Raw genomic sequence first — 14,967 nt, 5'->3', positions numbered from 1 at the left:
TGTATAACTGCGTTTTTTTTTTTTTTTTTTTTTTTTTTTTTAGTTATATATATGTAATGATTTCCCCTTACATTCAAATAGGTTTTACATCTTTTTTTAGCTTAATAGTTTGTAAAAACGTTGAACCATTTGTTATTCTTCTTCAAAATGATGATAATGTTTGTTAGTACCATAAAAGGTGTGTACTACAGCCGTGAGGATAATCATCCCCCTGAAGGAGGAGGGGGATATTAACACCTCCGTTTATCTTTGGAGTTACTATGAAGGGGTCCCTCCTTCGAATTATACTACCTACGTGTGTGCTGTCCTGTCACCTGGGTAGACAACTACGTAACGGTGTTAAATGTGAAGCGCGTCTCGCTTGTCCATTTGGCGGCCCCCTTGGGTGTGAAATAAACATCCCCCCTTGTGAGCCCTTTGGAGTAACGCCCAAAGATGTGTAGTGCCCATTATAAATAAAAACACAACATATTTTTACAATTAATTTAGCGATTCGAAGGGGGGGCATATCATTGCTGGGACATCGAAAACAAAATTAGCAGCATTGTAGCAGCTCATTTTCGTGTGTTCCTTTTGTCAAATTTTATACATGAAAATAATTAACTTTTTTTTCCTAACCACGTAAATGTTTTTAAAAAATGGTGAAGATATATACGCGACACGATTCGGTCCAACTGCTCTAGAAGATATGCCCATACGGAAGTAGCCATATAAGTTTTGAACAGGTGTACGCGTATGCGCACAAGCGAGGATGATATGTAAGCCCCTACATTAATATCGTTTTGCAGGATTTGCTAAAAAAACGTGGGGGAAAAGTACCGTCCCGCTTAAAACCTTCAGCAAAATGAAAAAGCATCCTCCAGAAAAAGGCAACACAAAAAAGGATTTAACAATTTTGGAGAGAACAAACAGAGTACACTGTTTTGCTTTTCTTTTTTTTTTTTTTTTTTTTTGCGTCATTTCACATTTGCACCTTTCAGAAGGCGCAATTCGCTAGCGCTCTTCGGCACATTTTATTAGCTTTTTATGTTACTAACTGGATTTTTTTTTTTTTAAATTGCACTACTACTGCTACTAATTTGTTGTAATAAAAAAAGGATAAACCGCTATCCCTTTTAGGGAATACTTATTCCATTTTAATTAATTCGTTGGTATGTTCTCCCATTTATGTGTTTCTCTCATAATGGCATTTCTTGCAAATTTTATTTTCTTCGTTTAGCAGGGTAAGCATGCATAAATTGTAACGCTCCGCTGTGCCTTGCCCTTTTTTATGTGTACGCTTCATTAGGCGTGTTTCTTTTTCCTATTAGGCAGGCATACACTTATAGGGGTGCATCCGACTTGTTTAAGTTCGTCCGCACATATGACGATCACAATGACCATGACAGTGACACTTCTAAACAACCCCCCTTCCTCGACACGAAATATTTAACATTTTTAAATAATAAAAAAAAAAAGTATTATCTGACAGAATTTTGTATAAGGACTGCCAACGCACTCCTTTCTCGCAGCTATTTTTAAGGATAAAAAAGTAATTTTTTTTTTTTTTTTTTTTTTTGCCATTTTTTATTCGCACAAAGGTAAATACATTTACTTTTCTCATTTTTGTGTAAGCATATTAGAAATTAAAAATCATCATTAGTGACAGAAATTTTTTTTAAAATATTTTCTGCCAAATTTTAACTTGTAGAATTTCCATTTGGAGTAAAAAATTCGACACGAGTGTTCACTTTTTGTATGACCCTATTCACCATGAAGAGATTCGACAGCGCACTAATATTTGTTCTTTTGAGCTTCCTCTCCTTAGTAAGATACGTTTATAGTTGCTCACGGTTTGGTTAAGCATGCTGAACGGGACCTTTTTTCGTCTCCTTTTTTGCCAATTTTTTCGTCTCTTTTTTTGCCAATTTTTTCGTCTCTTTTTTTGCCAATTTTTTCGTCTCTTTTTTTGCCAATTTTTTCGTCTCTTTTTTTGCCATTTTTTTCACCTTTCTTTTCCCCCTTTTTTCCCCTTTTCCCCCCTCCCGCAGAACACCGTGGGCTCGCCCAACGCCATTTTGTCGGAGGTCTGGAACGTATGCAGAGGTGCACCCAGGCAGCTAGCCGAGAGGGCATTAAGAGAGAGCAAGTCCCCCCTGAGGGGAAAGGTGGTAAGCAAAGTGACGACCAAAAGCACACTCACAGTTAAGGATGGCGTAACTGGAAAGGTAAAGGAAAAAGTACATCAAACAGTTACGGAAACCGTTACAGAAACAGTTTCAAATGATAAACACCCATCTCGGTCAGTAAAAGTGGTAGCCATAGAAGAAGGTCCATTACCTAAAAGGCAAAACGCGTACGCAGCCTTGTCTTTCTTGCCTATAAACAAAGATAAGCAATTTCCCATCCCAGAAGAATTCTTTAAAACTGATATACCCACGCTAGTAAAAAATTTCAGTTCGCTAGTTAATGAGTCCAGACTGAATAAAGTATTTAACCATTATTGTAAGTACCTAAATGTGCAATATAAAGGGTTGATGGATAAATTAAGAACGAACTTTTTTGCAGGAGCTGATGAATGTGGTATGAAAGAGCAAGATAAGGAAAAATACTGGAAGGAATGTGAAAATGCCCTCACCAATGATTTGAAAACTATTAATGAAATTCACAAAAAGCACACCGATAGTTATGTCGAAAGGGTAGTAGACCCTAAAAATATTAACCACGCTGCCTTCTCTCACTATGGTAGCTGGTTGTGGAATAAGAAGTTGTTAGAGGAGGAAAAAAAATGGGTCAAGTTCTTTGATGACAAAATTAGAAAGCAAAAGCGAGGTTGGTAAAAAGGGGGAAACTGCTCCAGCGGGGAGGGATGTGCGCTGCAAAAAAATACATAAATAAGTACATAAATAAATAAAATAAACAAATAAGTAATTAAATAGATAACGTGCAACGGTGCGCGAAGCAGAAACGTGAGGTGATGAACAGAAGGTCTACAAAATTGATGCAAGATTGGGGAAAAGGCAATTCGAGGAGCCGCTCCACAGAGGAAACAAAAATTATCCATTTAAATATGCCTTCTAAGCAGAGAAAAGCGTACTTAGAGGAAACTTACCAAGGGGAAGAAAAAGGATCTGCCAACCTGTGTATACACATGCATATATTTGTGATGTCCCCCCCGCCTAACATTTAGAGGTAAAGAAAAGAAAAAAAAAACATGACCATGAAGAGGGCATACCTTTCACCAATTTAGGAAGCCAACTTGCGTAAAATATAATTTGCCTGAAATGAGGGAACTACAGCTTATAGGGCACACCCCATCAAAGGAAAAATTAACAGTGCGTTCATTAAAAAGGGAAAAAACGGTTGCTTCATTTTTATAAGAAAAAAAATATATATATAAATTTATGGGTCGTTACAACTCTCGCACAAAGGAGGAGTATAAAAAATGGGAGACAAATTGACGAGTCTGTTTAAGAAATTATCTTCAGAATGTGGAATGCCAGGGGAGGAACAGAAAAGTATTTTTCCAATATTTGAAAGGCGAATTTCACAGGAAGTAAGTGCTACAGAAGAGTACTACAGAATAATACTCTAGAACAGCACTGTAGAAGAACACGTGAGGATTCCATGAACAACCAAATGAACACTGTAGCCTCGTTTGAAATGTTCATTTTTCAGCATTTCAAAATGCGTGATTCCTTTTTGCAAAATAATGGATCGAGATGAGGAAAATATTTTGCGCAAAAGGCATAACGCTACAAAGGTGAAGCGGCAAATAAAAACAAGAAATAAATATAATCAGAATGAAAACAGGATGAATAAAAAATGGAAAAAATTTTTAAAAAAAAGAGGAAGAATGAAACGAAACGGAACGATGTGCGGCATTCCTCCATTTTGGAAGCAGAACGGATAAAGTTAAGAAGAAGGGCAACGTGCAACATCTTGTCTGATGGCACATGGAAAAATTGCACTACATTTTTTGAGAGAGTAAATTTTGTTATAAAAATAATTTTACTCTATCTCATAAAAATTTTAAATATTTCCACTTTTGCGTTCCTCTTATTCTGTTCGTTTATTTCATGTATTGTTCTTTTCATCATAAAAATATTCATCATCCTTTTTGACAGCGTGCGTATACGTTTATGCTAACCATCCGTGCTGTCTATTAACAAGCATTTACCTAAGAATAGCGTCAAACAAGTTTCTCTTCATACTGTACGCTCTTAATAAGATTAGTTTTCTTTGGAAATTATGTTTATGTACGTTTTTCATGTGGTAATGCAAGTTTTCGTGCGAACTTTACAAACACATTAGTAGATATGTACACTCTAAAAATTGTTAAGCTGGACACAGGGAGGCAACTCTACTAAGGTAATTTTTTAATTACCTATTAGTATATGCTATCCCAGCAAAATGAGGCAACAAGTTTGTCATTATTTCAGATAACATTCAATAATTTTGCAGTGTGCAATTCCCCAAAGTTCTAAGTCACCGTGTAAAAAAATTCTTTACTTTGATCCAATGGAATATCTGCAAAAATGTTTCATCGCTCAAAAATTGTTCGTATACTAATATGGCACTAATAATATAATGAAAGGCATAGTGCGTCAGAATAATATACGCTGTTGCAAAAACGGGGGGGCTTACAAAATGGCTTAACTAAAAGGATTAAAGAGAAGGATACGAGTAACTTAGAATGATGAAAAAAATTACATCGGTTCGTTAATAAGAACGCGTGGGTTGTAAAAAAAATTTCGAATTAGTGAGATTTCCATGGCCCTCTTACATACCAGAAATAGCGAAAAAAGTATAATATGCATAATTAGTATTTACGCTCTTTTGCATTAAAATGATTCATCTTAAGCTATGATGAACTCATTTTATGTTTATCATGGAAAATGAGCTTATTTGTGTTTCCATCATTTTGAGTATTATTTGAAAGGTGCATTTACTGGGAAAATATCGGTGCACTTGTTCGGAAAATATCGGTGCATTTTTTACAATTTTATTGACAATAATTAATGCGTAAAAGGAATCGGGGAAAAAAGGGGAAAAAAAAAAAAAAAAGGTGCACTATGTTGATGCACCTATGATCCAATAAAAAGTGGATAAACATATTCATAAAAATTGTTAACAACCTGTGAAATGTTAGCAATTCTTTATTTTTTCACACTTAAGTGTGCCCCCCGTTTTGCATTACAAATAGTCTTTATTTTTCTCACATTTTTTGCAATGTTCATGAGTTCTTTTTTTTCTCAACCATTTATACATTCCGAAATATGAAAGCGAGCTTAAGTCTTACACCGTATGTAGCATATCATTTTATAGGTTACTACGAGTAAGAGACGGCACTGAAATTCCGTTTCTTTCCTTTCAGCATGCGCTCATCGTTTTATCATGCGTGTTTTCATGCATGTTTTCATGCGTGTTTTCATGCGTGTTTTCATGCGTGTTTTCATGCGTTTTTCATGCATTTTTCATGCTTTTTTTATAAAGTGCTCAAAAAAATGCAGTGCACAATTTTCACCTAATTAAATACGTACAAGCATAGCTGAAATGCAACATGCACGAAAAATATACCCATTTGTGCATGCCTTCAAAAAGAATTCGCCCTAGTTTGCTTTAAAAAGAATAGCATATTGTATATGTGGCATTAATAGAGCATAAAGTGCAAATCATGAGCTTAATATTGTTTTTTTTGTTTTTTTTTTTATTTACACATACATGCATAATCATTTCCAACATTAACTCATTTCCCGATACTTGTTCGGATTTTCTTTGCGGACACTAATAGTGTGGGGGTCTCACGTACAATTTTAGTAAACATGTTTTTGCATATCTAAGTATTTCTACTAATGCACTTCGGCAATGGACAAAACAGTGCACTAATTAGTGCTTCCAATCGTTATGCTACATTTTTCGCAGCAGGGGAAGGGCCTCCCACTGGGACGTTAGTGCACATCATTTTGTTACATTTTGCATAACGCTTAGTGCACTATAGAAGCGAAATTAATTACAAGTGTAAACGCATGTTCGCACGTAGGTGTAATATTTATTTAAAAAAAATATTAATTTTTGATGTGCATGTGTAATGTTGCGAGTAAAAATGTATACTAACCCCCCCTTTTAGCGCACTTGCCCCTAAAAGTGCGTCATGCGTGATTGTGCACTGTTGCACACTTCCTTATACGTTTACTATGCAGTATACATAGATTGTTTTGTCTGTCTATTTATTCATTTCGTGTGCGTTTATTCATGTATGTTTACCATTATGATAGCGCATAATGCTACGTCCAAATGCAGCATTCTTTAAAAATGTACTTAAAAAAAAAACTTATGCAAAACTGTTAAATTAAGGACTTAACATTTTCGCTCTTACATAAATTGCACAGTGCGTTTACAGAATTGCTGCCATATTGAGGACAAAGCGACTTTCACGTAAACATTCCTGCAAGCCATAATATACGTGTTGAGAAAGCGCTCCGTCATGTGTTCCATGCACGCTAAACGTTTCATGAAAATGTTGTAGATTAATATGGCTTTTTTTGAAAGCATAAAAATTAAAGTGTCTCAGACTTGCTTTCGCTTTAAGTGCATTATCATAAACCGTAGTCGATTGAAAATGTGTACTTACTGCTATTATTGTAAAGAAATAGCGAAATATGCAAAAGGCCTTTTTTTGATAATTATACGTTTTTTTTTTGTTTTTTTTTTTTTTTTGCTAGCTACAGGAAACGGCTAGCTGGTGAAAATATAGCTTGATGGAAAAAATTGCCACCTGGAGGAAATAGTCGCAATTTTGCGGAATGTAAATAGATGCCAAGACCTATTTACGAATGGAAATTATGCGTCTATGTCAGGAGAATATTCCAAGCACATATGCACTGCACTTAGAGCCCCATAATTCAATATTAATTTCAGGTTTGTGAAGCACTACGGCTTATGAGCTAACGATTTTTTTTTTTTTTTTTTTTTTTTTTTGCGTGTAGCTACATTAACCAAATAGCTTTATAGCAAAAAAAAAAAAAAAAGTCCTGCTCTACCCCCCTGCAGCTTAACAGTGGCCTCGTTAGTCAGTGTATCGTGAATGTCACCAGTTCGGGGAATCGAAACCTTGACCTTCATATCAGAACCGATGGTCGAACTTACTGTGCTGAGAGCAGTAACAAAAAATAAGAGGGCATTAAGAGTCATGCTCAAAATGTGCGCTCTCAATTTTCACGAATAGCCTATACGCGTATAATTTGGCATATCCGGATATATATATATTTTTTTGGAAAATGATGCAAATTACAGCACAGATATGAAGCGTTATTTAAGCAATTTTTATGTAAAAATTGAGGGGAAAATAAGTGGTTTTTATTTAATATAAGATGTGCGAAATGTTGTGCGCCTCTGTTCTTGTGTTCCAACTTCGTTCCCTTGCATCACATTACTTTTATTTTTGTTTTTTTCCATAATATTATGTTACGAAGTGAAGTACTTAAAATTCGCATACAGCAAAAAATGAATAGGAATTAATTTTTACATTCTCCAATTTATGCTTTACTCGTAATTATTCTTGCGCATTAAACGTGAGATGAAATCACTACTTCCGCGATGTGAATTTATGCGAAATGATGCAGTATACAATAATTCCCCTTATGTTTCACTATGTTGCGTAAGTACACACAGATGAACGTTTACAAACATTTTTTACGAAATCTTTGTAAGGATGAACACGCAAGCATTTTCGCATCACCCTGTGTGAGTATCTTCCCTTTTTTTGTGAATACTGATCGTTGTAAGCAAATTTGCACTTTTAACGAAACATGTTTTACATAAGAATTCAAATTTTTTAAAATTTTATTGAAGAATTGTGGAAAAATTAATCGTTTTTGCATAAGTATGAAGATAGCAAACATGAACATCCGCAACTGAAGAGTTACAATTCTGCGCACATTATGTACAATTCTCCATCCCCTCCCTTTTTGAAGATATCCCCATAAATATTTCCACTCTTCATTCGCAAACGCTTTCTCATTTGATGGAACAACTCTGCGCGTTTGTGTAATCAACACGTTTGAAGTTTCGAGAGGGACCTTCTAGCGTTCACAAGATGCGATGCTCATTACAGATCGAAGAAGCATAACCGATTCGCGTTTCGCAAATAAAATGTTACATAGGGGATCGCGCACATACCAGCACAGAGAAGAATATTTTCTCCCAAAATCTGAGCACATTTTTGGAGGTAATTCCAGTCACGCACGTGGGGAAGATTTTCTTCTGGGGGCATATAATTACAACGGTTTATGGAAAAACATCCATCAGAACTATCATAAACTGAATCCAAAGGGCTATAGCGGAAGATGCTGCTACGTACGTAATACTGTGCACGAAGCAGAATATTTTCTAGTACCTTCAAATTATAGCACATCAAATACATATGAAGCTTGACGGAAGGAATTTGTTATATACACATAGAAATGTAAAATTCAGAAGCTTTTGCCTAGTCACAAAACTGGAGCACCCATCAACCACCCCCACAAGCTTTCTTCTCGCGGGAAAAAAAAAAAACAAAAAAAAAACATACCCTAACGTACTTATATTGTAACGGTTGTCAAGCAAACGAGGAGATATTTATATGCACCCCTCGTGATGTTAAATTTCAGAAGAAATGAAGAGTTTTTCCGCACGATTAGCCACGCCATTTGCATCCAAAAGCGTCAAGAATGTTATTTTTTATGGAAATCAGATAGTGGCATAAATGTTTTCTGAAGCGCATTTGCGTTATCGCACTCACTTTTCGTTCAGAATTTTGGTCCCGCATTCCTCCAGCATTGTCCTGCCCCTTCCTGTAGCATTGTCGTCCCCCATTTTCCGCGGCATTTTCGACCCCATTTTTTTCAGCATTATCCCCCTGTGTGCCTTCTCCTTTTTTATTACCTTCCGTTTCATGCGAATGTAGCTAATCCTCTGCACATCCAGTTTCTTCCTCCCATACGTGTATTCCTTTCTCGTCTTCTTCCACCTGTTCTTTGGGGTGCCCCTCCTGGATCGGTTCTTGCTTTATTTGTTTAACTCTAAGGAGGGGTTCATGCTCATCTCTGATGGGCATCTCCATGGCTGGCTTGACATTGGCAGGTTACACATTTGATAGGTTCTTCTTTGATCATCCCCTGCGAGGTGACTACCCCAGTGATTTAGAATTTCCGATATTGATGGGCTCTTTTTGGATCGGGATGTGCGCAGCTGTCGTAACACTGGAAGGTCCTCATTTGGGTAACTTCCCCTCAGCTATGTCCACGCCAACCAGGTCCCCTTCAGTATCGTGCGGGGGTTCCATATGTGCGGGTTTGTAATTCCTGGCGTTGTTCGTCAAAATGAAGACCCATTTGTCTCATCTCCAGAAATTTATACCATAAGTCAAATTTGTTTATCAAATTTATAAAAGCAACGGTATCATATGGGACAATTTTTATTCATATAGGAATCAAAGTTCATGTGATGAAAAATGAGACATGAACATGCACTCGCTAGTAAGGGCATGATTGCATTCGGTTAAGCATTTAAGTTCATCTTCCCACGCCATTTTGCATTTGATTGCTAATTGTTTTAATGCATTTCCCATAGCGTATCTAACAGAGTAAAATAGCTGTTTCTTTGGTACATGCAGAAGTGAAAGAATCCGAGGTACTTTTTTTTTTTACTTTCTGCAAAAATGCTTTAATGGTAGATTAAATTCATTAGTCAGTTCTAAGTTAACTGGGGTGCAAGTTCAGCCTCTTTGCATACAAATGGCATTTTTCTGTTTTTCCTCGGCAAGTACATTTTTTGACTTTCATTTTTGTTAAATTTAGGTATGGTGGAAGTTTTTTTTTAATAGGGACGGTGTCACGCTGCTAGTTTTATTGGGAAGCTTTTGCTCACTTGCATAAAGGGGTGGCTGCCGCTTTCCTTCGGGTCAAGGGTGCATCCCTGGGGGGGAATTAAAAATATATGGGCGCTTCAATTCGCACGCGTAAAGAAGTGAAGGTTTACGCACACATGCACATAAACCTGATTGAGAATGTTGACCAGCGAAGTCGCAGCAAATGGTTCGTGCGTTCCTAAGATGCATGCAAGAGGATAAGAAGCAGGAGGATCCGAATTGTGAACTTAGTCGTGGTGTTTCCACGTGATAATCTTCGGTTCGCTAAAATTTGACGATCAAAACTTTGGCACGTTAAATCGCGGGCTGTCCATCCCCTCCACGCTCCCCTCCTTCGGCATCTTTCAATACTTAATTTAGTATTGAGGACGAAACGTTTCTGCATCTGCCTTTTTAATTAATTAAATGCACTTCATAGAAGTGACTATGCATATTTAAAAAAAAAAAAATGATCGTAGAATCTTCTACAAGTGGAACCTCCTCGAAAGGAACACACAACCTTTACAACCAAGCGATGATGCAGTAAAAAAGGGGCGATTCCGCCTTAGCCATAAATTAAAAAAAAAAACAATAGCAATAATAGCAATGGTAATGATAAAACGAACGGCAAGCGGGAAAATGCGGGAAACGCACAAGAAAGCTTAACAGTAAATAATCCACCCGAGGCATTAGAGAATTTTCTGAATCTTATAATGTGTACATCTAAGGTGTGCAATTAGGTCGAGTTAACTTTGACCAATTGGTGAACACAAGTTAAAAGGGAATCTTTACAAGTTAGATGTACCATTGCAAGCATGGAGAGTAGCAGAATGGTAAATTTTTTATGGCACTTTATAAAAAATGGGAAAAATTACTTTTTTTATTTTTTAATAGCTCTTATAAATGTATCAGTCGGTTGTGCACGCGCACATAATGCAAAAGTTTACGTGAGAATGTAAGACTGCTTTGCCTTTGTGCCTCGGGGGGTCTGCGGCAGAATGAAGAGCTTTGCGTGTGCTCCGTAAAAGGATGCTTTTTTTTTTATTATCATCTTTCTTGGTTATTCATGCCCCCTTGGTGGGGAAGTAACTTCTGCATGTTCACCTGGACAAACAGCATTAACGTGCTTGAACGTTTGCCTCTGTGGAGACACTGTCAGTTGTATCATTTTAATGATTTTATTTTTTTTATGTAAATTTACTTATTTTTTATTTTACAAAAAAGGTAATTTCCCCCTTCAATCCGTACACTTCACAATTTACGCATGTTTTGCAAAGCGAGTGGGAAAATCACGGAGGGAAAAAGGATGGCATTCATGTCGCATATATGACACGTTGGTAAATATTAAAGTAGTGATAAGACGATTACACCGCTGGCAAACAAGATGCCTCGATTTGGTGATTTTCTTTTTTATGTTTAAAGGGAACCACGCCATATGTGCTTAATTCTGCGCCACTTCATTTTTACGCGCAGTGGAAAAAATTCAGTCCATTTTGCAATAATGTACAGAGAAAATGTGGCACATACATTTCCCCTTCAGTGGAGCTATAAACTGAGTCAAATTGGACCATGTTTATTTTCTATTTCGTTGTGTTATGTGCCACAATGTTCCCTCTACTTACGTAGAGATAGTAAAATACATTTGGGATTTCCCAACTTGTCACAACATGTGCATTCGTCGTTGCGAGGAAACCAAATTCATTCATTTGTTGGGAAGCACTTCACGTACGTGTTGCTATTTGCATAATTTTTTTTCCTAGCAAAATTCTTCCCCCACGGCATGATCATTCATTTTGCGGCATTTTAAAAAATACAAAGAACTCATTATGCGTAAAAAAAAGGCCACTAAAAAAATTCTCCATATAGTAAAAGAAAATAAGCAAAAAGGGTAATATATGCTTGCTACATAAACTGAACAAAAAAAAAAAAAAAAAAACACATCCATTCATGCATGCTTTTTTTGGCATACAATTTTGCGGCCCCCGCCAAGTGCAGAAAAAATCACAACATCACAGGTGCCAATTTTAAAATGTTACAAAAAAAAAAAAAAGGAAAAACAATCCGTTGTGGGGAAAAAACGCGCTTTCATCACTCGAATAAATTTCGCAAAAATGCTTTTCAAAAAAATATTCTTCAAGCTACACAACGAAATTGTACAAATTCGCCGCAAAAGGAAGAATTGTAAAGAGGCATACAAATCATTTTACAGTCATAAGTTAAGCATTTGAGAGGGAGAAAGAGGTAGGCCAGCAGGAGGTTACAGCGCTTTTGCAGAAGCGGGAACAAAAAAAAAAATTGCAGCACTTTTTATTTCTTCATTTTTGCTGAAGCGTATGGCATAAAATTGGCTTTTTTTTTTTTTTTTTTTTTTACGCGTTAATAATAACGGTTGCTATATTTCGTAAAATATGAGAAATTAAAAAATTGAGTTTTAAAAGTTTAAAGAACAAAGCGTTGGGAAGTTCAATCAAAACGACTTCGCAAATTGGCAGCAGAGGAGGAGCAGTAGCCCGTGATAGTTCAGTTGCCGAATTGCAGAACATGCCCCCCAGAGAACCTTTTTTAAGGAAAAAACAGCTTTTTTAGTGGCAAATTGCTGTTGAGCGTTGGAGAATTTTGACGGATCATCGGTAAGGAGTGAAGAAAAAGTGTCAAAGCGGGATTGGTGAAGGGCGACCAAGAAAAGGTGACTAACCGCTAAGTCGTAAGTGAAAAACGATAGCCAGCAAATTTGAAGAGCTTGACACCATCCGTTGATCAAAGTCAAGTGACCCACTGCGCACATTTTGAAGGAGGAACAGAAGGAAAATGTTGATCCTGATAGAAACGGCAGCAGGGTACGGCCTGTTCAAAGTCGAGAACAGCAAGTTAATCGAATCAGATGTGAAGGATATTGAAAAATGCTTTCGAAACGCAGAGGAAGCGAGGAAAAATGTATCCCTTTACAGTTTCAGTAAATTTAAAAAGTTCCAAAAGGCCTTTGACGAAACGAACAAGTTGATGGAATCCAAGTTGGGAAAAGGGCTGAAGAAGTTTTTAAAGAAAAATATAGTGAAGCCAAAGCTAAATGAAACGCTAGCTTTATGTGATAAAACGTTAGGTGGATTGATAAAAAAAAAATACAATATAAATGTAACGTATACCAATTCGACACAGGAAATAATTAGAGGAATTCGAACGCATCTGTATGGATTGCTAGTAGGTGTAAAGGAAGAAGATGCGAAATTGTTAAAATTGAGTTTATCTCATTCGCTAAATCGATTCAAATTAAAGTTTAGCGCTGACAAAGTTGACGTAATGATTATACAAGCAGTTGGCTTGCTGGAAGATTTGGATAAAGAAATAAACGTGTTTTCTATGCGACTGAAGGAGTGGTATGGATGGCACTTTCCAGAACTGGGGAAAGTAATCACGGACAATAAAATATATGCGAAATGTGTTAAGCGGATTGGGTTCCGGAGCAATGCAAAGAATGTCAACTTGCTAGAAGAGACAACAGAAGAAATTCAAAGGGAAATAAAACAGTTGGCCGAAATATCCATGGGGACGGAGATTGAAGACGATGATTTAAACTGCATTAACGAGTTAGCTGATCGTTTATTGGAGCTAACAGAGTATAGAGAATCGCTAGCCATTTACTTGAAATACAGAATGAGCTCTATTGCACCAAATTTGACCTACCTTGTTGGTGATTTAATCGGGGCCAAGTTAATTGCAAAGGCGGGTTCCCTCATGTCTTTGGCAAAATACCCAAGTTCGACTTTGCAAATTTTGGGTTCTGAAAAAGCTCTTTTTAGGGCCCTAAAAACGAAATCGAAAACGCCCAAATATGGGCTAATTTACCACGCCACTGTAGTAGGCCAAACTACACCCAAACTGAAGGGAAAAATTAGCAGATCTTTAGCCGCGAAATTGTCCTTGTGCACAAGAGTGGACGCTTTGGGAAACTTCACAGAGCCGTCCATTGCCATAACGTGCAAAACGCTCCTGGAGAAGAGACTAGAATATATAACAAACAGCATGCAGAAGAAGATGAGCAATTTAAAGAATTCCAACTCGCAGCTGCAAATGCAGGCGCAGCACAGCAAGTACAACCCCAACCAGTCGAATGTTGACCAAAATAGGAACAACAATAACAGTAGCAGTAACAATAACAACGCGTTCAACAAGAAGAAGGACTTCCGGTTTAATAAGCGAGAGGCGGACTGGAACAACAAGAAGTTTATCAAGAAGCAGAAGAGGAAGTGACGCCATGCGCAGAGGTGATTCCGCTGCCAAGTCAAGCGGTTAATGAAGCCGAATGATTGGCTTTTGTACCCCCGCGTGGGCAATCTTTTTTACCCCACCACGGTGCGCGGTGCAGCCTTTCGTCCTACCATTCGGGAGCCAATTGGAAGCCCCGCGGCGTTACCGCTGAGAGGAAACATTTTTAATACACCCCCCAAAAGGGATATGTCCCCCAAAAGGGAAATGCCCCCCGATTTTAGAACCCCACACAGGGGGGAAATAAAAAGTAGAATAAGAAAAAGTAGAAGAAGCTCACACCGCCACAACGGCAAAGTGAATCCAAATATGTATTTTTTTTAGCCCCTCTTTAATGTTTCGTATTGTTACCCACGTAAAACGTGTACTTCAGCTGACTCAGTTATACGTTTTTACACCCTTATAAGTTAACCCCCCCTTGCCTTTACTTTACCTTTGCCTTTGTTTTTTTCCTCCTATTTTATTATCCTTACTTTTTCACAACACGATGTAATTTGTGTCTAATGCGTTTCATTCCGTCTCTACCACTCAGTGTAGCGCGATGCTCCCCCTGTAGTTTTTACAACCGCAACAATTTTTACAGCTACTAGTTAGACAAACTATTCCCCCCCTTTTTGAAAAATTTGCCTAAAATTGTGCATATTGCATATACGCGCGCTGGCCAATCATGCGGGGGAAAGAAAATAAGTCTACTTCACCGCTTTGGCATATGTGCGGAAGGAGAAGGGAAAACAAAAATAACAAAAAAGGCCTTTCTCATTCTTATGAGTCCATTTGTTTTTATATACTCTTTGAAGGTGCACAGATTAGTGCTATCTAGCACGATCAACGCTGCT

The 14,967-nt window shown here is 37.3% G+C and overlaps 2 protein-coding genes across 2 annotated transcripts, besides 10 other annotated features; both read left to right on the top strand.

Moving 5' to 3' along the window:
- Positions 1-951: 951 nt before the first annotated feature.
- Positions 952-973: a microsatellite.
- A 408-nt stretch (positions 974-1,381) lies between these two features.
- On the top strand, positions 1,382-3,517 carry PVX_094645 (RAD protein (Pv-fam-e)). The gene is made up of 3 exons (XM_001614346.1): positions 1,382-1,531; positions 1,691-1,806; positions 2,031-3,517. Exons 2-3 carry the CDS (start codon positions 1,738-1,740, stop codon positions 2,817-2,819), a joined length of 858 nt encoding a protein of 285 aa, XP_001614396.1. The 5' UTR covers positions 1,382-1,531; positions 1,691-1,737; the 3' UTR covers positions 2,820-3,517.
- A 2,198-nt stretch (positions 3,518-5,715) lies between these two features.
- Positions 5,716-5,883: a microsatellite.
- Positions 5,884-6,128: 245 nt separating this feature from the next.
- Positions 6,129-6,280: a microsatellite.
- Positions 6,281-9,155: 2,875 nt separating this feature from the next.
- Positions 9,156-9,179: a microsatellite.
- Positions 9,180-9,376: 197 nt separating this feature from the next.
- Positions 9,377-9,401: a microsatellite.
- Positions 9,402-9,437: 36 nt separating this feature from the next.
- Positions 9,438-9,496: a microsatellite.
- Positions 9,497-9,730: 234 nt separating this feature from the next.
- Positions 9,731-9,790: a microsatellite.
- Positions 9,791-9,831: 41 nt separating this feature from the next.
- Positions 9,832-9,867: a microsatellite.
- A 976-nt stretch (positions 9,868-10,843) lies between these two features.
- Positions 10,844-10,863: a microsatellite.
- A 1,378-nt stretch (positions 10,864-12,241) lies between these two features.
- On the top strand, positions 12,242-14,116 carry PVX_094640 (nucleolar protein NOP5, putative; the record flags this gene model as incomplete). The annotated part of the gene is made up of 1 exon (XM_001614345.1): positions 12,242-14,116. Exon 1 carries the CDS (start codon positions 12,677-12,679, stop codon positions 14,114-14,116), a length of 1,440 nt encoding a protein of 479 aa, XP_001614395.1. The 5' UTR covers positions 12,242-12,676.
- Positions 13,996-14,045: a microsatellite.
- Positions 14,117-14,967: the final 851 nt, after the last annotated feature.

Source organism: Plasmodium vivax, chromosome 8 (genome assembly GCF_000002415.2).
Source record: "Plasmodium vivax chromosome 8, whole genome shotgun sequence".
NCBI classification, from domain to species: domain Eukaryota; phylum Apicomplexa; class Aconoidasida; order Haemosporida; family Plasmodiidae; genus Plasmodium; species Plasmodium vivax.
Note: the sequence above shows the minus strand (reverse complement) of the source record. Positions and strands in the feature narration are given on the sequence as shown.

Bases quoted from the DNA above. Each gene is read 5' to 3' on its own strand.
- PVX_094645 (XM_001614346.1), top strand. From the start codon at position 1,738: ATGACCCTATTCACCATGAAGAGATTCGACAGCGCACTAATATTTGTT. The intron at 1,807-2,030 runs GTAAGATACGTT...CCCCTCCCGCAG, and splicing joins TTTTGAGCTTCCTCTCCTTA to AACACCGTGGGCTCGCCCAA.